This window comes from Sturnus vulgaris, chromosome Z, assembly GCF_052056855.1.
Source record: "Sturnus vulgaris isolate bStuVul1 chromosome Z, bStuVul1.hap1, whole genome shotgun sequence".
NCBI lineage: Eukaryota > Metazoa > Chordata > Aves > Passeriformes > Sturnidae > Sturnus > Sturnus vulgaris.
In genome coordinates this window covers 19,822,846-19,848,457 of record NC_142283.1, presented here as the reverse complement: position 1 = coordinate 19,848,457, position 25,612 = coordinate 19,822,846, and the positions used below count along the sequence as shown (strand labels likewise).

General features: G+C 36.0%; 1 protein-coding gene across 5 annotated transcripts in view; it reads right to left on the bottom strand.

Annotated features, from left to right (window-relative positions):
• The window catches only part of COMMD10 (COMM domain containing 10), a 101,120-nt gene that overhangs the window by 44,182 nt on the left and 31,326 nt on the right, over positions 1 to 25,612 (bottom strand). The window contains exons 7-8 of one of the 5 annotated variants that reach the window (XR_015799532.1): positions 25,181 to 25,306; positions 23,483 to 24,720 (exon numbers count right to left, since the gene is read on the bottom strand). The exons of 3 other annotated variants lie outside the window; for them this stretch is intronic. Coding sequence is in view for 1 of the 2 variants with exons in the window: in XM_088156645.1 (XP_088012771.1) it covers positions 25,214 to 25,311 (98 nt within the window). In the remaining variant the exon portion in view is untranslated. Of the gene's footprint in view, positions 1 to 23,482; positions 24,721 to 25,180; positions 25,312 to 25,612 lie in introns of those variants that run through there. One more of the 5 variants, XM_088156645.1, reaches the window with a different exon arrangement.

Below are 25,612 nucleotides of genomic sequence, written 5' to 3'. Positions count from 1 at the left end.
TAAAAGTCGATTTTTCTGAACTGAAAACTGGTAGCAGGGAGCCTAAACACCACAGACCAGGTTATTGAATATTTGATATCATGCTATAAAAAATACACAAAGCACTGTGACAAATGTCACAGACAAAACCACAAAATACAGGACAAATTCGTGTACACTCACTTAAAAATGGAAGTCTTTCACCATTAGACTAGTCACACCTTCTGCTGATAGTCAGTCTACTACCCTTAAACCTCTACTCCATTTTGGCTATACATCTATTTATCAAGAATAAAAGGCTGCTGATGCTCTTCAAGAGATAGTTTGCCTAAATTTTTGTACAGAGAAGTGAAAAAAGAGGAAAGAAAAATAAATTATAACCATAAAATTCCCTACTGTTTCTCTTCTTGCAATGTCAAATACGGGCATTGAACAAAGTTATTTGGCTAATTAATGAATAACACAGAGACAACTTTTAAAATTTGGAAACAGTTTCTAAAGCCTTGAAGATTTAAAGCAAATCCTGCACTTTGATTTTTTTAAAGGAATACTTAAAAAAGCTAGGAACTAAGGCTGGAGCAATACTTCTGTCTTCTGCAAATCATGGGTTAGGTGATACAAGCTTCACAAAGAAACCACATCAGTGTGGTTAGATTCAAGTAACTAACAGGAATTTTCAATTTAATGCATTAAAATGAACTATTAAAAAGTAGTTTTTCTCAGCTATACTGAGAAAAAAACACCCTCAATTAAAGTAAGTAGTTGCATCCAATTTCATGACACAAAGATGAAATTACATCACTGCTAGCAGCTCCAACCTAATGGCAGGCAGTAATCATGACACATACTTTACAGTACAATGCAAGATCAGCAAGAAGCACATAGCTAAATTAATATCAATAATTTAGTGAGCAACTTGGAAGCTAGTATTTTTTTCCATCTACATTTACACAAAGGATGTTTATATAGGAATGCTTAACAGTGCCTACAAGTACCACGTGTTTAAATATAGAAAATACTAATGAATACTTTAACCATATGGTCAGCCCAGAATGCACACACAAGTATACCTGCAACACTTATCTGAAAATGAATACATTGTGGCTAGACTAATTAAATGTTCTCTATAAGTAACAACTTCTTTTATCTGCATATTAAATTTACAGCGCATTGTATTTAAACTAAGCCAAAACCAAACAAACTTCCAATTATAACCTATTTTTACATCTTTTTAACTCTAAATGTTATATTCCTGCAATTTCACTGAAATGTATTTCTAGTTCCCAAATACTGCTGAAAAGAATACCCTAAATACCAACTGCAAGGATGACTGGACACCAAGACCAAGGACAATACTGATTATGGGACCTGCCAAAAGAAGAATAAAAATATAAGTTCATGCTGTACTGCTTTTTAAAGGGATTTTATGAATACAAATATGATGTATTTTAAATGCTATACTCTGCTATGTGTAGAGGATTAGACAGAAACATAATTCTATCTTCCCTACATACATGAAGAGTGACAACACTTCAGAGTTCCTAACCAGCCTTCATTTCACAGACAAATAGAATTGGCCTCTTCCGAGCTACAACAGCCTCACAACAGTAATGCTAGTATGTTACCTGTATTCTACAATGAGAAGATTTGGGGAAATTAAAATACTTTTCACATTTCTTAGATGTCCACACTAACTTCTTGAATTTTGCAGGCTACCCTCATTGAGACAGTTTCCTCTAAAGCACATGGGCTTTGAGAAGTAAATCTTGGAGTTCTGGCACACACACCTATTTCCTTCCTACTCATCAGACTTGTCCTCTACGCATCCGCCTCTTTCATTCCTGAGCTCTCTTTTTTTGGAATTTCCTTTTTTCTTCATTATGTGTGATTCTCACAAGTTTTACTTTATGACCTAGGTGGAACGTAGAAATATTCAAGATGCTACTATATTAAACAGTAAGGGATATACAGTCGCTTCTGGTTTTAACTGCGGACAGTGGTAACTATGAAATGGGATGAACTAAGCTTTAGTTGGTCAAGCATATCTAAATAATAAAAGTGATAATCATTAATAATAAAAATAATAGCCTTCAAGCACATCACAATGCAAAAGAAAGACTCTTAATATAAGAGATCTTCGAGCAATTAGGTTGAAGATTACTTTTATTCAGGTGGAAAAAAAAGGAGACGAACACCAAGTTTCACATTTTAAAAAAATCCCAAGCCCAGAAGCCCAAAATAAATTAGAAAATAAACAGAACCCCATATTTATCTTTGTGCATCAACTTCCTACACCTTCTGAAATCCTTTTTAAAAAAGTCCTCTCATTTATACAAGACAGAGGCAACTCACTGCTAATACGGCTTCATGAAATTATCTTTTTTATCTTGTGTTTCTGACAACACAGGGATATTTCTGTAGGGCAGGACTGCCTTATTATTAAATGTCTATGACAGTCTAAAACCTAGTTATACAGGGCTTAAATACATCATTTTCAGAGGGTTATTAAGCTGAAGCATCTGCAAAAATTTATCAGAATAAATATTTTCAGTCTTACTATAGTTCTGCATTTTTTCTGTTAGATGAAGTTTCAGTTGAGTAGGTTTCCAAATTAATCTATTAACATTCAATTCCAACGGCTAAACCAAACTTGCCTGAAGAGAAAGTTGGCCATGCTCCCTCCCTGCTACACTTGGGAGCATTTTCACAGAAGCAGGATTACTAGAGGAGATAAACTGAGCTTGAAGCTCCAGAAGTTTGTTTGGCATCACTGTAGTGCCTCTTCCATTGTGCCCTGGTTCCTATCTTCCATGAGAAAAAACACCAAGTTCTTTTCTTTAATCTTCTCTTTCTTTGGCCTGCATTTCATAATTGCCAACACAGCACTGAAGGATCACAACCTGCCCCTAGGTAGGATAATTTTCAACATAGAGATGTACCAATACACAGCTACTTAAAGGCCCTCTGTTGGCAAAAGAAAAAAATCATATTTGGTTGAAGGAGAGGATGAATATCTATAGATTATATTTCTATAAATACCATAAAGTGGCACATACACATTTGCTTAGTGTTTCTTTCTCATAACTGACTTCTTTTTAAACACCATCCCCCACATCCCTCAAGTTGCATAAAAACTCCAGACTCACCCTAGTGCATTTGAACTCATCTGATGCTATCAAGGTGAAAAAACATATTTTTAAACAGCTTCAGTTACCAAAAAGACAAAACCCTGAACTACATTTTTGCAATACAGAGAACACAAAATATATTAACGAGGTTTATCTATAAATTTATCTGGTTTCTCTCTTTGTTCATAAGCTACTACTCATATTATGTAAATAACAGGACTCTTCTAGGAAAAAATCATGGAATCATAAAAAACGTGAATTGCATCAAGTAATTACAATAATGTTGACTAGAGCCAGACAGAGAGTAATGAGAAGTGTCATTTCCAGTATACAATAATTTTGAGGAATCATGAGAAAGAACTAAGCACACACTTCATTTTCTTTGGATAGGATCTATACAGTAGAGGGGAGGAAGAGATATTTTCATGCCCCTAAGGAAGTTCCATCCTTTTCCCCTTAAAGAGTATTCAGTCCTAACACTGTCTCTTTACCTAACACAAAGCCTATCCCATCAATTTCAATTGTATAACCACTGAAACAGCTTTTTCATAGATGCATATCCAGTAAAGTTTTCTTTGCTGCTGCTTAGCATCACACATTGTTGATGGTGTCAGTGTCACTAAACACTAAGATAAAAATAGGAGAAAAATCACTCACAGTCATTGATGATAGACAGTAACCTTTCATTCCATAATTGCCCATGATAGAGAAAAAACAAACTGTACCACATATACCTGACCTCCACCTTGAATTATTTAAATCATCGTGGTGAAAAAACACTCCAAGCACATAAACAGAAATACAGTTCACATAAAATGAGTTTAGAAAGCCTAAATGACAGGAGGGTGAGCACCCAATTGCTCTTGTGCAGCTTTTGCTGTGTTCTGAGATGAGCCTTATGCATCTCCCAATGTTTCTTATGTCACCGGCTACAGAAAGGCTGGGCTCCCTGTCCATTCCCTACTCTGTCAGCACAACATCCATAATCTTCCACACCAGCACAAATGACAAACAATAGGAAGCAGTGAAATGAAGACTTTCATGTGACTGTGACAAAAGACAAGACGGCAGCAATTGCTCCTGGAAGAACAATGCATCTTAACCATATGCAGAATGGGAGACTCAACCCTTCAATTTAGCTTTTCCCTCAAGTGTCTCACACTTTCAACTATGAACTAATTAAACTAAAAAGGCAGAGGGAGAGAAATTGTCATTTCCATTTTTAAATACAAAGGAGACAGTTAGGTATTATCAAGATGAAGGCTAGCAAGATTGACACAGTTAGGATCTAACAATCATGTCTAACAGTAATGTTGGTTAAGACAGACATACACCAATACAGGTCTTTTCCAGCAGATTTGCATAGTATGTTTCTGTTCAAGTAAGACAAGCTTGAATAGTGTATTTTGTTAAGCTGTTCTGTAATACTGTGGCTAGCTTGCTAGTGGAATATTGCCAGACATTTTTTTAATATACTTGGTATTCTTTTTCATCATAAAAAAGAAAATTTACGAGTATCTTCCAAAAATTTTTGTCAAATGCTCTGCCTCTTTCTCACAGCATGAAGCAAGCAGGAACTCAATGTATTTCTGAGCCTGCATATTAATTTTATAATCCAAAAATCAAATGTGTCACCAGGGTTACCAATTACCTAATACACTTTTGAAAAGTATGCCTAGACAGTCTTATAAATAAAGGTCTCATAAAAACGCATAGACAAGCCTATAAATAAGCACATTTTACATTCAGAAAACTTCATAAGAAATTCAGAGAGAGTGCTAAGAGTCACTAATGGTTCTTCTGACACTGAAGAACCTCATTTTTTTCATTTGGCATTTTCATCAACTTCATATTGCATTTTAATGTACAGATTCTCACCCAAACAAAAATGACTGGACTTAGTTATATTCACATACAGAAGCACAACAGCTCAGGATAACTTCTTGTTGTGGAGGTAACTAATACTTTAGACAACTGAAATCAATGTGTCTTACAAAAACAGGTACTTCACTAAGTCTTACAATATTAAATTGTAGGTACGTAAGATACAAAAAAACCAAACTGAGTGCAAAGGATTTTACTAAAAAAAGTGAGGCTACGATGTGGGAGGACTATTAAACTAAAAATGAGATTAAGAGTCGAGTTCTTTAAAAAAAAGCATGAGAAATGGCCTTATAGCAAAAACGAACAAAAAGCCCTGGCTCATAAATACGATACTTGATGATGGTTAAAAAAAGAGTAAAATCGGAATTAGTATCAATATAGAGTAAAATCAGAATATCATATTGCAAGAACTGAACAGCCTTCGAGGACCAAAGGATAGTAATGACAAAATACAATAGCATAAAGACAAGGTCAAGCATTCTGGGAACAGGACAAATTTTGACTGTAATTCTACTAGAGAATCATCAAGTCAAAAAAGAGAGCAGGAGAATGTGACCTGGATGTATTAATCAATTGGGATGAATACAACCTGTCAAAGAGCTACAGCTGTCAAAAACGCATATGCAATATGGCTATATCAAGGGATGAATTTTCAGTAGAGATGAGGATGTTTTACAAGAAACTGGTAAAATCTCATCTGGAACTGTGTGAATAATTCTGGTAGCCTGTCATAGAAAATTCATTGCTGGATTTAAGTTCCAGCATGTGCAAGGGAAAGCTACAAGAATAATGACACAAGCGAGGAGAGGACAATACAAAGAGAATACCAACAGAGACTTGTTTAATTAGACTAATAAAATGAAAGCTGAGAGGCAGTAACTACTCTCTGTAAACAAACCACAGATATAAGAAAAGAGAAGGAGAAACCCTCTTAAGCTTAGGCAACGAAGTGCGTATTAACAGGCAGTGCTGGGAACTGGAAGCCTTCATCATCAGGTGAATAATATGCTGAATGGTTTTTGTCAGCAGTACTCAAGGCAGGAAACCTCACAGGAGCAAAATGCTTTTTTTTTTTGTTATAAACAGTACTACTGTTGCTGAAAGCCAAAAGATCTCAGTAGTCCTTTTTTCTACAGGTCTGTGCCTTACTCATATTCCAAGCTCAGACACCACTTTTCTGATTGTCATTTCTTTCACATCTTCTCTTTTCATACATACTGTGGGGAAAACCATTTGCACACACTTGCCTACAAAATCTCCTCACTCTAGGTATTCATCAGCTTGAAGACTCTAGCTGAAAGGCTAAAACACCAACCTTTTTTGACGTGCAGAGGTGGTTTGATCAGGTTCTCCTGTAAGCAAAAACTTAGGGTATTTTTGATGTCTGCAACACATCCCAATGCAGCAGCACCAGACAAGAACTTTATAGGTCATGCTGTTTTGCATAATCAACCATTTGCCAATTCCAGCTTCTTCTCCCCATCCTTATTGTAATCCCAGAGAAAGCCAGCAATAAACTAACAGCTGTTCTGTACTGCAATGTAGAAAAAACTAAATCAACTAGCCAAGCACTCTAATCACACTACTTAATATAAGCAAGATCCTGGCATTGTGAGCACCTTATGTAAAGATTTCAATCTTTCAAGAAACATAACTTCGTCATGCAATCTGTCATTATGTAAAAAGACTATATCATATTGATAATAAATTTAATTATTTAAATGCTAAAAAGATACTGTATTTTTAAAATAAGGTCCCAATTTAAAGATAAATAAATAAATGAGAGTGCATAAAAATTGTAACGTGAAAAGAGTGCACTAGATGTTTAGTAATTTTTCTCAATTAGAAGCAACTGAGATCATGCAACCCAACAACTACAGGTACCTGACAAAAGCTTGATTTTTGCTGTTGCAATCTGTATCATGTTCAATTTAGTCAACATACTACATCTATAACAGTTATTTGAACCTACACATAGCAACCCAGCAGGGCACCTATTATCTTCGAACAGGGGTGCAGCAGACTGTAAAAACACTGCTTGTTCTACCCAGAAGTTTCACATTATCCTAATAAAGAGTATTCTACTATGAAAAGACATGTCCAGAAATCGAAGCAGACTAGCAATGGTCTTCCTCTAATATGACCTTGATTCATCTAGCATATTAGTTATTTGCATTAGTCTGGCTAGTTTATGAATGTGCATCCAGCAAGACAGATGCGTAGGCAAATCCCAAAACCCTGGTGTTCAGTCCTTTCAAAATTCTCTACCCAGTCAGCAGTAGAAAAGTAATATATTCTAGAACTGTGCAGACACAAGCAGAAGACTAGACTAGTCAAACCTGTGCAGATTGTACCATCAAACTAGCATGTATTTTTGGATTTTAGAAGTGGATGCCAATAGAACTGAACATAACTAAACACAGAAGTGTATGCTCAGTTACAAATGTGAACTATATACAAACTACATGTGAACACTCATACAAACACAATCCTCTTTATGTGTTGTCAAGGGCTGGCAGGAAAGGTGATGAGCTCTTTACCTAGGGATGGGGAAATATTTTCATATTTTCATTCAGTATGAAAATAGGATAGACTATTTAATGTCTAATCCTGTATTAGACCTAAAAGTCACTGAAATTGTGCAACTTGCTAGCCCAATTCCCACCACTGTTATATTACTCATATGAACAGTTACTTTTCCTTCCAGTCCACTAGTGCTTGTGTTTGCACGTAATGCACTAACACACTAATCTTAATTACTGCTGTTATTGAAAGCTAACTGCCAGTTTCCATAGGCACTTGAAGACAAATTTAGCTTGGGCAATTATGGTTTCTGTACGTTATTCCCTTGTTAGCTTGGCTTGCTCTCTTTCAGCTAAATTCAGTCTCTGCATCATCATACTCTTCCTTCTAATGAAAAAATCCTAACAAGCAGATACATAATTCGTTTCCAATAAAGCATACCTGTCTTCATCTATCATGTGGTTCAGCCTCATGCATGCACACAATAAAAAGAAAACTGTATTAAGGAATGTAGCATGGTGATCAGGGAGGGAAAATCGAATGTAAATACCAAGCCAGCACAACCAAAAAGATAAGTTGGAAGGGAAGGTGCTCCTTGCTGTTTCAAGAGCTATATTCCTGGGGAAAAATAGCAAGCTGCTGCTCTTTCAGGATCAGGTATACACTTGGAAGTCTCTCTACATGGAAGATACTGATTTGGAGGCATTCCGTATGCAATGGCCATCTGTAACATTATAATTAGACTGAGCAGCATACATGCTGGATTCCTTTTCGACTCTGCCAGCATGCAGCCCTTCACCTATAACCAGAATATTAGGTATCTTCGGCAATGACCTTTCACTGTGAGATTTGTCCCTTTAGGCTAAACAGCATTTTCTGCTTAAACGTATTTAGTCTTCTTTGGAAGTATACAGTAATCTCAGTAGACACCAGCATTTCCACTGATTCTCTTAAAATCACTCATTTGGCAAGAAATACTTGATTATTGAAGTTACTTGATTCTTTAACATTATGAATGAACATTATGTCATTATGAACCATGACAACAAACAAAGAAGATATAATAATAATTTAAATGAAAATGTTTTTCTTAGAATTGTCACTTTAAAATTCAAAAGTAATACCATCACTAATTTTCTGTTTCACTGTCATTTTTCCTTTTGCTGCAAGTCTGAGGAAGACATTCCTGTTAGTGTAAGAGCTACCAAAAGAAAACATGTGATTTTCCTATTGTATAGTTTGTCCTTCAGTTTTGAAACAGATCAAGAAGAGGGATTTTATTTTAATGGTAGTCTTTGAAAAGAGATGAATATTGAGGAAAATGGCTAGAATAATATAGCAAACTTCTAAATCAAATGTGACATTGAAAATCTAGTAATTCTTTCTGTAGCTCTTTCCCTAAATTCCTAAAGTATATCACGCATTTGTGGATAGAAAATATGAAAATACCAGTATGAGAGAATACAATTAAAAATATTAGTATTTACACCAGATGAAGAACCACAAGGTTAAAAACACAGGCTATACATGTGCTCTGCCCTATGGAAATCCAACTAGGCACTTACAATTATTTAAATCACAGTATGGATCTGTAGGGTATCAGGAGCTATGATACTCACCCTCTGGTGGTTTCTTCCATGTGCTTCAATTTCTCAGTGACATAAGAACTGTGTAACACAACAGCAAGCTTTATCTGATCACAGCATGTGTTAAAACTGTCCAAGCTATTAATATCCACAAGCTACTGGTGACTACATATAGGACAGTCTCAGACCAGCTGCCTGAAATATATGTATCTGTACCTCAAGATGACAGCCTTACAACAGCCTGCCTTCTTTTGTTCTTCTTTTTAAGTGTAATTTGTTCTGTCCAAAACTCATATTTGAAACACCCCAGCAAAATGTTTTGAGAAACTGTCTACACTTCCACTGCAATTTTCAAGTTTCAGTGCTTTCCTCAAGTTACCTGAGTATGTACTACGTTATATATGCCACTTCAATACTCAGTTTAAATAAAATCTATTACTTGCAGAGGAACTTATGGCACAGAAAAAAATTACCATTTGTTATAAACAATAGAAACACACAGGGAAGTGCCTTGGTCTACTGCTATTCTACCCAAAGCAATTGGTCAATAACTTAGCAAACAACTTCATTTTTTTCTGGTTCATAATGTCCTTCTTCTGCAAGACCAACATAACTACCTGTGGTTGAGTTCAACTCGCAATTACTACATAGATCATGGTTCAGTATTTAACCTGAAATAAAACATATATTAATTCCACTCTTCCTTTGCAACACTCCTTTTCCTCAAGCTGGAATATAAAAGGAAAATATCTCATCTCAGAAGCAGGAAAGCTGCTTCAAACAGAACTGGCTTAAAGCACAGAAAACAACTAGGCAGAATAGGTCTGAAAGCCATCACCTGGAAGCACAGGAAGCACAGTACAACTCCCTCACTGGAACGAGGCAGTTGTGTAGACAGCATTGATGCCTCCTACAGCGACTGACCAGGACTATCCCTTTGATGTAAAGACTGGCATGATACTTTTGAGACAGCAGAGAATGGAGATGAACAATATGTTGCAAACAGCATCCACACCAGTAACCTTAAATCATAGCCCTTGATCGAGATTACCACTGTGTGCTAACAAATACCAAAATAAATAAAGGTATACTGCACAATACAGAATAAGTGCATTCAATACCTCCTGCTTTCTGGATGATCCTAAGAAAGGCTTCCCTCCTATGATTATTCCTTTTGAAAACATAAGCTTCATCATGATCTTTCTTCCCTACAGTTCTTATGAAATTTAACTTGGAAGTCATGAAATTTGACTAGGAGCACCATACTGTTTCTTGGAGAAAAAGAAAAACTAACTAAACAAAAAAACCTCTAAAATCAAAAGCTTGTTTCCCAATAAAATGTGCCATGGTATTACATTCCAACAAATACATCATTAATAAGAAGCTAAGCAGGAATATGATGCATAAGAACACCATACAGTTAACATCAGTATTGTATTGAACATTGGATGTCCTTGGTGTATTTTAGAAATCTACTTTATAGTTAATTATACATTCTTAATAACACTGTTAGTAACAGCATTGTGGAAGTTAAAACTATACTTCTAAAATGTACACATGAAACTGAAAAAAAATCAGAAAAAAATCCCTTTTCCTATGATTATTAAGCTTATGAATTATTTTTAATATTTTATTCTCATTGTAAAATTTCATGAAGTATTTCCTTTCCCATTCTTTACAGACACTATGAAAACTTCAAAGAAATGTGAACGCTTTAGTGGACACTGAAGCTGTGTTCTTTCAAACAGAGTTTTGAAACTAATTTATGATGAAATACTATAAAAGATGCTACAGTAGGAAAAAGCTGATGAACCCATAAGTGCATTTCATCTGGGTTTGCTGTGGGGGGAATATTTTTTCCCACATAGCAGCCACTGCTCACAGGCATTTAGAAATTTGTTAAAATAATTGGAAGAACTAAGTAGGCCACTGTATGCATTTGTGAAAGGCAGACACTAAGATAAGAAGCTTAGGTGTGTGTTGCTAAACCTGCCTAGCAGTGGCATTGCTTCATATAATGCTGCTTTGCTTCTGGAGTTAGTGCAGGTACTGAATCCTTACACTTTGATAAGAAACCAAATTTTAATTCTGCTTTACCTATCGGAAACAGAAGCATTTAAAATGCATCATTCTCTCTCTTTCCTATATTTTGTGGGTCTAGATGATAAAAGTTCATTTGCTACTGCTTTACCACCTGTGGGGTAGTGGAAGTAATGGCTAAAACAAGGAGAAAAAGCATTTGTCTGAAACAGGCAGTCCTTCATTGTACAGAGATGAAAGCATGAATACCAGTTTTCCAGACTAAAACTGCCCCTTTTATCTGCAAATAATTAGGTGCACTGAAGTAAATGAGTTGTACATGCAGTTTTCTTTATGTATTGTTCAGTACTTTCCACACACAGTTCAAAATTACAGTATGTAAGACGTCACTCATACCTAAACCAGTTTTACACTTTATAAGGTTAAACACAATTAAATGCAAATACAAGAAAGTAGAAGAAACCAGACAATGGCTGCTTGTTGGGTTTATGAAGGTGTCATGGTTTTGATTTGCCAATTTAAATATACTCATTTTCTGTTGTGAGATAGAAGCAGGAGCAGAAGCAAGGCAGGCCTAAAACTTAAGAGGGTATAAAAAGAAATTTATTAACTACACAAAGAAGGGGAAAAAAACCCATTCAGAATAAGATTTTCAGACCACTCCTTCCTTCCCTCTCCCAACCTTCGTAACAACAAAACAAACAAAAATTACTTCAGTCAGTTCCCAACTCAAGTAGTCCTTTTCCAGTTCGCTTTTGGAGAGAGAAGCCTCCTCTTGTCAGGCTATATGGATTTTTTCCACAAGAAGGAAGAAAACAGTCCTCTCGTGGTTTCATTTTCACGATTTGCATCCACCTGGGAACCTGCAATCTTGACACTCCTCCCAGCTCCACAGCCTTCCCAGAGCTGTGCATGTGGCCATGTCTGTCTCATGGGGTATTACTTTTAAGAATGAAATGTTCCACAGCAAACGTTCTCTTAATCTCTTCTCTCTGTTCATGCTTCATCCTCAGAAAACCAAGATCCCCTTCTTTCCTCAGGGCAAAGATTCTCAACACAGGTGCTTTTTGGTCAAATCATCCATCAAATGGAACATCTCCATCCCCCCATGTCTTTCTCCATGGTTTATAGGAATATCAGTACATCAGTTCATCCCTACAATCTTACAAAAGAATTTTCAGCCATCTTGACAGCATTTCCTCATTCTCTTTCCATCTAAAAAACTTGGCTCTTGCTTCACTGACTTCAGAATATCTCCTTTTTCCCTTTCACTCCAGGAAGGATTGAAAAGTCTGTAAGTCTTATCTGAGCACTGAAAGAGTTAAGATTTTGAACAGGGAAAAGAAAAAAAAACAAACCAAGGCTACAATGCTGGAGCTTTGCCAGGATCTCCAAAACCAGCCACACGGGACGGGGGGCAGGGGGAGAAGAAAAGCGGCTGGGATCTTAAAACAGCCTAAGTTTCCCTGGCCACTGTCCATGGCCACCCCTTGTCCTGGCCGGGCCATGCCAGCTCCCCAGACACGGGGCCCGGCCCTGCCCCTGCCAGGCCCACAGTGCAGCCAGGCCCGGGCCTGTGACCTGCACTGCTGGAAAGACAAAGACTCAGTTCCAGATTATCTCCTTCAAAATGTGTGTTCATGGAGCGAACTAACTTTCTCCCATTGGCTGTTGAAGCTGTCCCATCCTCCCACAGAGGAAGCTCCCTTAGAGAGAACTTCCCTCTGAGTTTCTTCTTCCCAGGTCAAACCAGCACAGGAGGCCACATGTGCCATGAATCCCCACTTTGATCTGAACACTAGCATTGTATAAGATTTGTTTTCACCTTTTAAAAAACGGTAATACTGAGTGATTTATTATTTATTTTTCAAGAAAGGTGGCTGGGGGTCTAATTTCTCAATACTGTCTTGATACAATACTATAAATTTATTTATTTTAGAAAGACGACATTATTCCACAAGAACAGATTTTTAAGTGTAGATTACTTGTACTTTAAAATATCATCATTTAAAATTGTAAATAAAAACTAAAAAATGTTTGCATAGCTATCCAGCTATGTTTCAGTATTTTATCTAACTTCCAGGCATTACAATGCTCAATTGATCAAGCATTTATTAATAGATGTCATAAACACATTATTTCTTTCTTGCACCAACTCAGAGATAACATACAAACAGAATCTCTGGTCTGAAAGTTTCAACTTTTTAAAAAGCTGGAATAAATCTTCATCTGAATTTTACCATTTTTTACCCACCGCTCTCTTCAAAAGAAAAAAGATTCTGTATTTTCCAGAACATAATTACTCCTTATGAGTAACCCAGTTATAGTTATGTGGATGTCAACATTAAAAGGAACAGTGCAAAACAAATATGCAGTTTGTCATCTTTCTAGCTGGCAACCATGACAAAGAACAAGAAAAGGCACTTAGGTTTCAGTTCAAAAAGAGCTCACCCCTTTTCAGATGAAATGAAATCTAAGATTCTCATATGAAACCTGTGAGAATAAAGGCAAATTGAAAAATTCATGTTAAAACCACCAAAGCTTGCAGCACTATAAGCACTTGATGTAAGTGTTGCATGGTCTCCCAAAATCATGTCTTCTCACACTGAGTTGTACAGCACAAGCACTGAACAAATATCAAATTAGGACAAAACATTCCAGTATTCTCAGGCACAGTGTTTTTCAGAAATGTCTCCAAACCCAAATGTAGTAAAAGGAAGTAAACGACCAGTGATGCAAATGCTACTTTAGTCCTCAATGCCCTCAATTACCTTTCACAGGGTTGGGGTTTTTTCCTAAAAAGTACTTCAAAAATGCAATATTCCAGCAAATGTGGAAAATCCCCCCTACTTTTATCTTGTGAAAACATGAAGTACTTCTAGCTCAGCATAACAAACTCATAAGAAACACCAAGTCTGAGCATGAAGACACTCTTTCTGCCTTCATTTTTAGGCTTTGCTTCATAATAATTTGTGATTTTATACAAAAACAAGCTTCAGCACTTAGCGAAAAACGTGGCAACTGTGAGGAATCACGTGTATACTTGTTCCTCTTACCTTACAGTTCCTTCCACCCTACAGGCTGAGTTAATCAAAGCCAAGACACTTCTAACATGCACAGTGGATACACTTGAACTTTATGACAAAGGAAACTAACTGGTAGTGTGTTTTTCATACCCTATGATCTACTAAGTTTGTCTTCAATAATGAATGGGGTTCCACGACTTTGTCCTTGGTGCTACCAGATTTGCCAACCACCACAGTAACAGTAATAAGGTATCAGTTCATACCTTTTCTTTAAAATCTCCAGTGGTAATTAAAACAACTCCTGATTTAGAGTCTAATTAAGAAACAAGATATTGGGATAATAAAAGTTCTATTTAAAAAGCCTAACATTTTCAGTCTGATCTCTCATGTCACTTCACAGACTGCACTGCCAACTCTTTTTATTGGCTCTTGCATACTTGTTTCTATATGTTCCTTTCCTGGTGCAGAAGTAGGAGTAGCTGATTTTTTTTAACCTTCTGAAGCAAGAAAATAAAAATAATCCAGAATCTCAGTGGTAGATCTGGTTCTGGTTTGGCACCTTTAAGTTTTCCTAAGAAGCAGGACTGACTATTTTGCAGTGGAATAAGTCACACAGCAGGCAAATGACACCCAGTATTTTAACAGGAGAAGCTTTGTGGGTCATATGTTTGAAAAACTTGAAGTTGCTTCCTTTTGTTCTCCATTGTTTTTGTCTTCTTCCACTCTACCCACCGGAGCTCTGGGACACTGCATGACTACTCCAAGTTATCACTGGGCCAGTCAGCACACATCATAGACATACCTGTATGCTTTATAGAGTATCATTCTAATGAGGGTTTAGCACCTGTAATGCCTTTATTATAGTAACAGAAATGAGTTTTTGCTTACATATTTTTTTCAAAATCACATCAAAAAATCTCCTGGTTTTGCTAGTTGCAGTAGAGGAATACAGTCAGCCTCTTTGCAGTTTCATTAGTTCAAACACAGAAGGTAAATTTATGAATACTCAACTAATTACATTAACCCATTACTTAACAAAGTCATCTCTGTGGCTTCCTTACAGAAAATCATGCAGGAAAAATCCTAAAATATAGCAGAAGAGAATTCCCAGTGGTCTCCTCCACAATTAATTCAATGCAGAAGTAGCGAAATTGATTACTTATCAAATCATGGCTCACCTAGCTGCACAAAGCCCAATTTCAACATTTTCAATTCAAATAATTACATATTTTCATTATTTCAGGTTTGAGTTGGAAAAATAAGCTGAAATGGCCAGAGGTTCAGGGTAAAATTTATGAAGCCAGAACAAGTAATAGAATCTCAGACAAGGAAATGCCAAATTTTCAGAGCTAAAATTATTTTATCAAAAGGCCATAATTGAATGTGACAGCCTAGACACTACTTTAGAAATCATCACCTAAATTTAAAGTGATAAGCAGGTTAAAAAAATCAACACAAATAAAGAAATAGTGGAAATTCAGGACAAAAATTCAAAACTGCTTTCTGTAACAATCAGTTCTCCTATTTCATCTTTGTCCTGCTTTGTATGAAGCATAGAAACACTCAGAATTCTAGAGCTCTAATTTTCAAGTTCAAGATTAATTCAGTGGGTTCTATTCCACAGCAGTGTGTTCTGGAGTATTTTCAGATAGTATTATCAAAGCAATCTGCATGCCACTCTCCTTACAGGACAAAAAAAACCCAAACCAAACCAACAAACAAACAAACAAAGACCCAAAAAAAAAAAAAAAAAAAAAAAAAAAAGACATTACATATTTATCCTCTGCTGTAACAATCTATCCTATTTATTCTCAATGAAATATAAAAGCATTAAACAACAGCAGTGTATCTCCCAGTCCTCCCCAAGTGGTGTCCACAATTTGTCACACTGTAAGCCTACTGAAATGGCAATTTTTCTTACGCAAATGCATCATCACAACAGTTGCCCAATTTCCAGTGAAATCTGAACTCTCAAGCAAAGTAAGTTCTCAGCAAGATACAAGTTCAGCTAACACCAGCACCACCACAGTCTAGCCATTAACTCTGATCTGTGCCCACCCACATCAGAAATAACAGAAATGTGTTTTGAAACACATACATGTATTAACAATTTGCTATCATATACTGTGGAGATTAAATTTTATTCTAACTGACTTGCAGGCTTCTCTCAAGGCCACAGCGTTTTCCATGGATACAGTGGTTTGCACACAGAATACCTTTTTACTCTTCGCCTTACTCTTCACTCTTCACCTTCTCTTCTTGAACATTTTGTCTGATCTGCAGCTTCAAGGAAAAAAAAACCCTGAAGCCAGGCTAATACAAGCACTGAGTCTATTTGCCTTTTAACAAAAAAAAACCACCATGTGCCAAAACCACTATTACAGATGAATGAAGGGGCCAATTTTTTGTTATTGGAGAGAAGACGGGAGAAAGAAGGAAAGATGTTTTCTTTTTTTTATTACAGCTCTTGAAAATCAAAACACATAGGAAATCACAAACTCCATTACCACAAGCAAAAAATTTATACTGCAAGTCATTTTGGTATCTGAAGAGGATTATCAGACTAATGTTGCCCTACCCATAAAGCATCACAGATGCAGGCTGATCAGACAGTCATTAAGGAACTTTCGATACAGTCATGTTCTTTGCAAAATAGTACACAGATTATCTTAAGTGTCACTACAGTTCAAGTGTTGCCACTAGGGAAAGCAGAAACACTTAGCTTCATTTTTTTCCTTCAATGTGGTTTTGCTGAAAAAAAAAGTTTAAGTTTTATCTCTAATAAAATATACTATGATAAGCATCACTTAAACTTTTCTTACAGTTTTCAACTCATGCTTCACTCATTTGTGAAAGTTCCATTTTCTTAATCTGCGTCTCTGCATTTTTTCTCCCTTTAGACCTATTTGGAGTTGTGAAGGGGTCCATCTCCCATTTAAGCCTTTTGTTTTATGGTACTGCTCTATTTTTAAGACTTAAATGTTTCAGTCAAATGAGGCATTATGGTAGAAAATAATTGTTGTGATCTGTTCCTCTGTGTTGCTTAATGAAGTAAAAAGGAAAGTTGTATAGCAGTCTGGCAGCTTTGCTGGCTGTGAAATGTCATTAAGTAGGAGATGGCAAGATTTTTCCACGCACCTCTGAGTACTAAATTCACAAAACAAACAGAAGCTTTACCATGGGAGGTAGAGAGAAACCAGGCAATATCCTCAAGTCGCTCTTCCAGTTAAACAGCACGTGGTTACTAAAATTGCTATGGGAACATGGGAGTTCATCAGAAACACAATTTTAGATGTAAAATGTTCCTTAACCTTTTACATTACCACTACTACTACAAAAAAAGAAAACAAAAGCAAGGTGTAGAGTCCTGTGCTCATACACCAGAAAAAGCTAAAACATAAGTCTAAAACAGTGTAATGATAAAATCTTTTATGCAACCCTAGTTGCTAAGCTGCAGCATTTGATTAAGGAAAGAGTCTCCACATGTGCCCTACAGTGATACACTTCACTTGATTTTAAAACATTCTCTAATTGCTGCTGAAAAAAAGAGGCCACAGCAAAAGGATAAACAAAAGATAACTGCTTTCTTTTGAGTCAGTGCTGCATGCAATTATTCTGTTCAATGGACCACTCCTACGATTTTGGACAGCAGTAACATTTTATTCGGGTATCTCCATAGTGCACAAAAATTCGGCTCCAACTTCCATCCATGTTTTATGATTTATTGATTATCACACTGTATTAAAAAAAAGTCCTTTAGGCAAAAAAAACCTGCTAAACCAGAATTTAAATTACTGCCTGCCACATTATTCACAGCTCCACTAAATCACAATGTCCTGTTTACAAATATTGAAATTTGGGAAACAAGGGTTTATGCCTTCTAAACACCAACTAAAAAGTATCTTCAGGACAAAGTAAAACAGTGCTCTTCAACAGACAGCTATAATACCACCCCCACAAATATATTTAGATTGTGTACCACGCTCATAGTAACTGTTGCACTGAGGAACTCTTGGTTCTCTGATTCCTGCAAAAAGGCTAAAATGTGGTCCAGAAATGAATATAAATGTCAATTATTAAAACCAATGTTCCAAATGCAGAATTCAGGTTACTGAGGTTGTTTGAATTATATAAACCTGGCCTCTGAAAATACAAATAGGTATCCCAACCTAAATAGAGAAGCAAGAAAGAAAAAGGCATTTGTTTTCCATATAGCACGTTTCTTTCTGCTTGCTGCCATTTACCCTATTAGGACTGTCCTCTAAAGTGACATGGGTGAACAGAGAGGTCATCTGAAATTTTTACGGCTTTTCCAAGGTCATGGTATTATGGATAGAATGTAATAACCTAGATCAGTTGGACTGATAAAGCACAAGGAATTAATTAATCCATTGCTCATTAAAAAATTAATCAAGAAAAGTAAATAACATATAGAAGCTTTTTACTTTCAATAAGCAAGCTATCTATCAAATCATGATGTCAAAAAATTACTAGAATAATACATAAGACATCCTGGTAAGAGCGTCTGTAATAAATTATTCAAATAATAATGAATACGTTGACAACACAAAAACCCAAAGACTCGAAAGACAGGACTATTAGGTTAAATCAAGTCTAAAAATTATGCCTAGTTTTCCCTTTTGTTAGAAGTTACCACAATTCATATGCCACAAGAAGCTGTAAAAAAGCTCCTGCTCTGAGGTAGGCACAAATGGCCACTGTAAATGTAAATCTTAGCGAAAGCAAGACAACACACACCAGTGATTTTAAGATTTCTTCAAATTATCCACTTCTGTAAAACCTTACTTACAACATATAGCCCCAGTGAGATGCAAATCTGAAGTTCATTTACACTGTTTTAACAGTGCCATAAACATCATGACTGTCAAAATCCACTCCTTTACTCCCCATCATGTTGTTCTGCATGTCATATTTGCATTGCTAAGAGTAAAACAAAGGAATAAGCTGCAATTATACAGTACAGACCAACAGAACGGTTACAGCACAGGATTAAAGGCAATAAAAGCATGTGTGAATTTCTTATTTTAAGCAGCCATGCCTCAAACATATTACTTCTGAGAATCTGACAGTGTTCAGAGTCCATCACCTGTTACAAAACACATCACAAATATCCTTGCTCCTTTCTGTTCACAAGACGCAGAATTAAGATATCCTGCTTCCCAGGAGACAGTGCATGGGTTCCATTCCTGAACTTACCGCACGACCTTTCGCTAATATTTTACCTCTGTGTGCATTAGTCTGCTTCAGATTACAGAATTCAGGTTGGTTGTTGGTTTGGGTTTTGTTGTTGTTGTTTTTTTTTTTTAATTTACAAATACAAATAATACAGAAAAACTAACTCAGAATCTATGACTTTATACAAAAATACATTCTCAGAAAAAAAAAGTGATTCCATTCCTAAATCACAAGAGCATTAAGAGAGCAAAAAAAATAATGCCTCAACTCCTCCTTCTGAAGGAACATTTTCCAGTTGTAGCAAAAATCTGCTATCATAGCTGCAAGGAATTTACAAATGCTTATCTTATTTATACACAAAGTAACAAGTTAAAACAAATCTACCACTAATTTCAGACCTTTGAAAGGAAATTAATCATGTAAGTTACCTATTACAACACTGTATTTTTTAGTTTAGAAAGGAATATGCAGCAAAATTAAGATTAAGATTTCAACTGTTGAAGCTTTGCAGGGTTAAAAAATAAATTAATTTTAACGTTTAACCTTCATGCCTCCCTCACCAAATCCTACACTGTAAAATGCAGAATCAGATTACAGGTTCATAGAAGAAACAGAAAAAAGTTTCCTTGAAATGCTGCTCTGCTTATTGGTACTAAACAAACTTAAATCTCCAGTATTACTCTAGTAAAAATAAACTAAATCAATAACCATTAAGAGCCACAAGAGATCAGAATCCAGGTCTCAGACTGTTTGTATTTTAAATTACAAGCCATGCCCAAAGCAACTGCAACCAAAAATATAGACCTAAATGCTATTTTCATAAAACATTAAATATGGGATACCACAGAATTTGCACTCTAGGCACAGAACAAGTATTGCCTTTAGTCCTTTATCTTGTACATAGCTTTTACCTCATTTTGGTGCTCATTCTTGTCAAACTGTCCCTTACTGTGCGTGTTTCACATAATTACTATAATGCCAGGCTATGCTAACTATCATGCTACTGATTAATGTTTGACATAGGTCCCAAATTTGCCAGGTTGTAAGCTACTTGTTATTTTCCATTATCTAATAGAGACTAAGTGATTTTTAATGAGAATCAATTTCATTTAAGAATTCATCTGCAATGCTATAGGGGTTTTTTTACATCTCACATTAAGCAGCATTTCTAATGAAAATTTAGTTGGACATCTTAACATAAAACTCAAAACAGAAAATGTGACCAACTGACTAGTACAGCATGGTTTACAAATTAGGAACCTTCCACAAAAGGTCCATCTTTGGAACCCACACACTCTATCTCACTTTTCTTGTTTAAGCAAAATAGAGCAGATTAAACATGTTCATCTCTTCAGTGTCTTTTTCAGGGCTCTTTAGAAGAGTCTATTTACATTTTCATAAATGAAATCTCTGCATAACTGTGGAATAATTTACCTTGAAAACAGGCCTCAGGAGGATATCTGGTCCAACCATCTCCACATTCCCTGCTCAAAGCGGGGATACCTCTGCAAGCCCAAGTATTTTGCTTCACATAGATTTTTCAGCATATACCCCAGAAATGTCTACTTCTCACATCTTAATTGAGGACAGCACTTTCACAGCATGAAAATTTGAAATATTTCGAAGTTTGAAACCATTTCTTCCAAACAATATTTAGCCATTTCCAGTGACGTTCTCAGGTTTCTTCTCCTCCTTGAAAATGTTACTTAAACTACTAAAGGAATACGTTGAAATCCTTTTGACAATAATCACTATAATCGTAGACAAGAATCTCTGCATTTCACTTGCAGTTGACCTGGTCACTGCAACACTTTTTTGTCTTTTCTTAGACACTTTTATAATTTCTTTTAATTTTTTAAATCACTGGATATATTACAAGCAATATCCCTCTCACCCATTATTTCCTTAGCTCCCTTAGACACACACCACTTATTAGATGCGAAAAACAAGTGGTAGGTTAATTACTGCAGCTCAAAGAGGAGTTTGATTCTCAGCCGTTCATTTCCTGCCTTGACCAATTTCACACATTTCATGTCACTCTTGATCCTTTAACCAAAAGTACTTTGGCTTCATTTTTTCTTATCTATTACTGATTTGCCCAATATTTCCTCTAAATGTGGTCCACACTGTCATTTCCATAATTCCCGTTCTTCTTCCTCTCCTGTTTTCTCTTTCATAATACATGCTGATTACACCCACATAAGGTTTTCTTTCTTATCATTACTATTTCATAGCTGTATCATTTAGTTCTATGTACTTCACTTACATATCAAGTTCTTCTTATTGTATTTTTTGGCTTATGTTTGGACACAATGGAAAATTATTTTAAAACAGCTATGGTATGACAAGATATGTTAATCTCTAAAAATTTATATACAAACTTTATACAAACTTTATACTTTAAACTGAATTGTTTGGGGTAAAAATTATGTCATTTTAAGGTTGAGCATATGAACAATACAACTGGTAACAGAAGAACAATCTAATCAAATAGCACTTCAGACAAACAAGGACAAACATGATTACCAAAAGAAAAAGCGCTAAGCAATTTCCTGCTTTTTTAATTTGTGGGAATTTTTTAAATATTTAATTTTCTTTCCATCTAACTGATTTCATTAAAAAGAAATGCCAATGCATCAACTATAACAAATTCCATGCAAGTAACTTATCTTTCCTGCCTCTGAAAAGAGTAAGTTTTAATCATCCTTATCTTTGCATTAGTAGCAATACTAAAGGGACAAGTGTACATATTTAAGACCCTCATTTTTACCCACATCTGTAAAGCCGAAGGATAGTCTTTAAACGCCTACTAAAATCTGGGAGATGATTCCTATTTTGTGAAATAGAAATGTTAATAGTAAAAAGAAGGGTTGGCTTTAAGTTTCATTTTCTTTGCTATGTCACACCCCTCCCCATGCTAGCAACTCACAACCACCTGCAAATCACTCCATTCCTTTCAGTGCCAGTACAATTTTTCTTTAGATCCCACCAGAAACAAAAGATCTCATAATTTCTAAAACTTTTCAGGCCTTCAGTTTTGTTTCATTTTCTAATTCATTTCAGCACTCCATTTTGCAGCATACCTTTACAAATATACAGGCACAACTGTGAGAATGTGAATGTTTCCTTCACCCTCCACAGAAGAAAACACACTCTTGGGGGTTTGATGTATTCAGAGGGAGAATCAACACAATTCTCAACTGCCAGAAGGAGAAAGAGGTTTGGCTTTGTTTTCATTTCCAAGGTTTCTATCTACAATCGCAGATTGTTCTACTTCTTTTGTGTTAGCTTGAAGGATACTTGACAACTGCTGACAAAGGTATCTACTTTCCAACAAAAATACCACTTAAGTTAAGCATCATTAAGGATTAAAAACATCTTCAACATTCTAACAAGAGTAGTCAAGGAAACTGAACCCCTATGATGGGCTATTGTCCTTGATGCCTGCTCCAGAGGTAATCTTCTCCTCCTTGGTCCAGAATTTTCTGCCCCATTTTGAACTAGTTTCCAGGTGCAATATGCAGGCCACAGACAGAGGAAGAGAAGTGAGAGCAACACAGATGTTATTATCATATATATATATAAACATATATATATATATGTGTGTGTGTATATATATATGTGTATGTATTATATAGATATGTGTGTATTATATATATATATATATATATGTAAAACTTTTGTTAAGACATTATTTTATTGCAATCAAAAAAGTTAGAGAGGAAAATCCTTCTGGTCACCTTACCTATCTTTCTGCTAGTATGAGTGTGTCCTATTTTATACTCCCTGGAATTGCTGGGGTTTTTTATTTTCTGTACAGCATTCACCCATCTGTGGGAGTATCAGCCATCATCTTCTACACTATTTTATGTACCAACTTCAGAAGGTGGAGAGAACACAGCTGATTCCCTGTACTAAGATTCAAGGCAGGAAGTAAGCAGTGCCAAGCCCTCTTCTGCTCCAAGGTGCATTATTTTCAGCACCTGGACTATATACTCCCCACAGTGCCCAAGAGTGTGTTGTTTAATGACAGCAAAGCCTGACTTTAACTCAGAACACTCATAACGACCTAATGTTTGGGCAAAAATCCAGGAGTTGTATGAGAAGCCATTGGCAGAAATGGAATGGTAATTTTTATTTAGGTCAATTAAACTTGAAAGGCATTTTGTGGCACAAACTATAAGATACTTTTCTAGATACAAAGCTAGCTAGCTTCTCAACACTTTCATATTCAGTAGAGATACTAGTATTCTCTAACTGAAAAAACCAAACACAAACCCAAACTCCCCCCAGAAAAAAAGTTCTAAAAAACAAACAAAAACAAACAAGTGAAACGCCAAAAAACCACACAAATGAAAAACCTCAAACCCATAACTGAAGAGAGTATTCTACCAGAAGCTTAGGAATTAGATGCAAATAAGGAAACACTGATTCCATGTAAATAGTGCTTTTCTTTAAAAAACTGTGTTTCCGCAAAACAAAAGAGTAATTCAAGTTTTCAAGCTCTGAGGTAACATGAAGATATTAACACATGTACAAATACAATGACAGATTACTTTTGCACTTGTTCCAGACCTGTTGCTAGAACAGCACACTACTGGAAGTTGTTTCCAGTGGTCCAGTCTTCCTGACATTCACACTTGCCCTACTTCTGCAACCTCTTTTGACAGAATTAAACATAGATCGATTTCACATAACTCTGCAAGTGGGATTTGCTTATCTGAATATAAAGACACACGCTAGCACTTGGGTTTTGACATGCAAAGATATTTTTGCAGTTTTATAGGCCAATTCATGTTTGGTCCACAGTTTTTATTTACATCTTTATTAAGGAAGGAAGGAAGGAAGAAAGAGAGAGAGAAAGGGAGAAAGGGAGAAAGGGAGAAAGGGAGAAAAAGGCTAACAATGAAAGTACATTACTGAACTGCTTCATAAAACAGTGGGAAGAATTCCTTTTTTAATTTATTTTTCCAGCATCTAAAGCAACATCACCATAAAAAGACAGCACTCTAACAAGCTGGATTGGAACGTTTTGAAAACTAATTATTTTATTGCAAAGAAGGAAAGAAGGAGTTTAGAACAGGTATCCAGAACCTGATGCCTCACTGTGGTGCTTAAGTTACACCACTGTACATTTCATTCTCTGCACTGACCAATATGTTTCATTTGTCTATCAATAAAGAACAGACATATTAGATGCCTTTTTGGGGTAATTCTGGGGTTTTTTTGGAGTTTTTTTGTTACCATATCCTCCTTCTGCCTTACTATTCCCACACTTCCTCGAAAGATCTGCTGTTGGTCTGTGGCTCACCCTTGGAATGTAGTCGTTCAGATAAAAATGTGTCAAGTTCTTCTCTTCTGAAATAGCAAACACAACTTACTTATGCATCACCCTAGACAAGCATCACAGGCCTCAATGTCAAAGATAAGGATGGTTTCAAGTACTTTGTGACTCTCTGAAAGCTATGGAAGCATACAATTGCAGTTTGAAATGGCAATGTGAATTTTAAAACAATTCCACTAAAAAAATAAAATAAAATAATGATTGACTGGAATCTTCAAGAGCTTTTCAGAATGACTGTTTAGTGCTTGAGAACAAAGCACTGCATCATGCTGCATAACCCTTCTCAGAGTGCATCATTTCCCTGCATGACAATCATCCTCAGTTTTCCTCCAAAAAACTTCTTCAGCCTCAACTCAACTTGAGGTAGCTCTCAATGAACACTACTTTCTTGCTTTTCTGTGCACCACCCCATATCTGTTTCATGCACTTTTGCTCTGTGTTATACCATTTTCAACCATCACTGTGCCAGCTTACCTGAATCTGCCTGGCTACAGTACCCTCGACAAATTAATGCACTCCAACAGAGCTGTTCCTTGCTGCTACAGGAGAGTAACTCTCCTGAAAAGGTTTACCTTCTTCTGCATGGTGTCTCAAATGCATCTGCACTTGGAAAAAAAATCAAAGAAATCAATTTCAATACTAAAGCCTGGCTGCTCTTCATTTCATCGATATTATTACCAACTCATTTTGGTCCTCACAAGACTTTAATTTTCACTAAACAGGATACAAATTCAGAAAGAGGAAACTAAAATGCTCAGTTCATGAGCCCAGTCAATTTTAGTATTCAAAAGTACAGACAGGAATAGACAGCCACCCAGGAACTCTGAAACTGCCCAAAAACAGTGTAAAAACTGCCTAAACATCTTGCATTTACATAACACTGTGCTTCACACCCTTTTGGAGTAA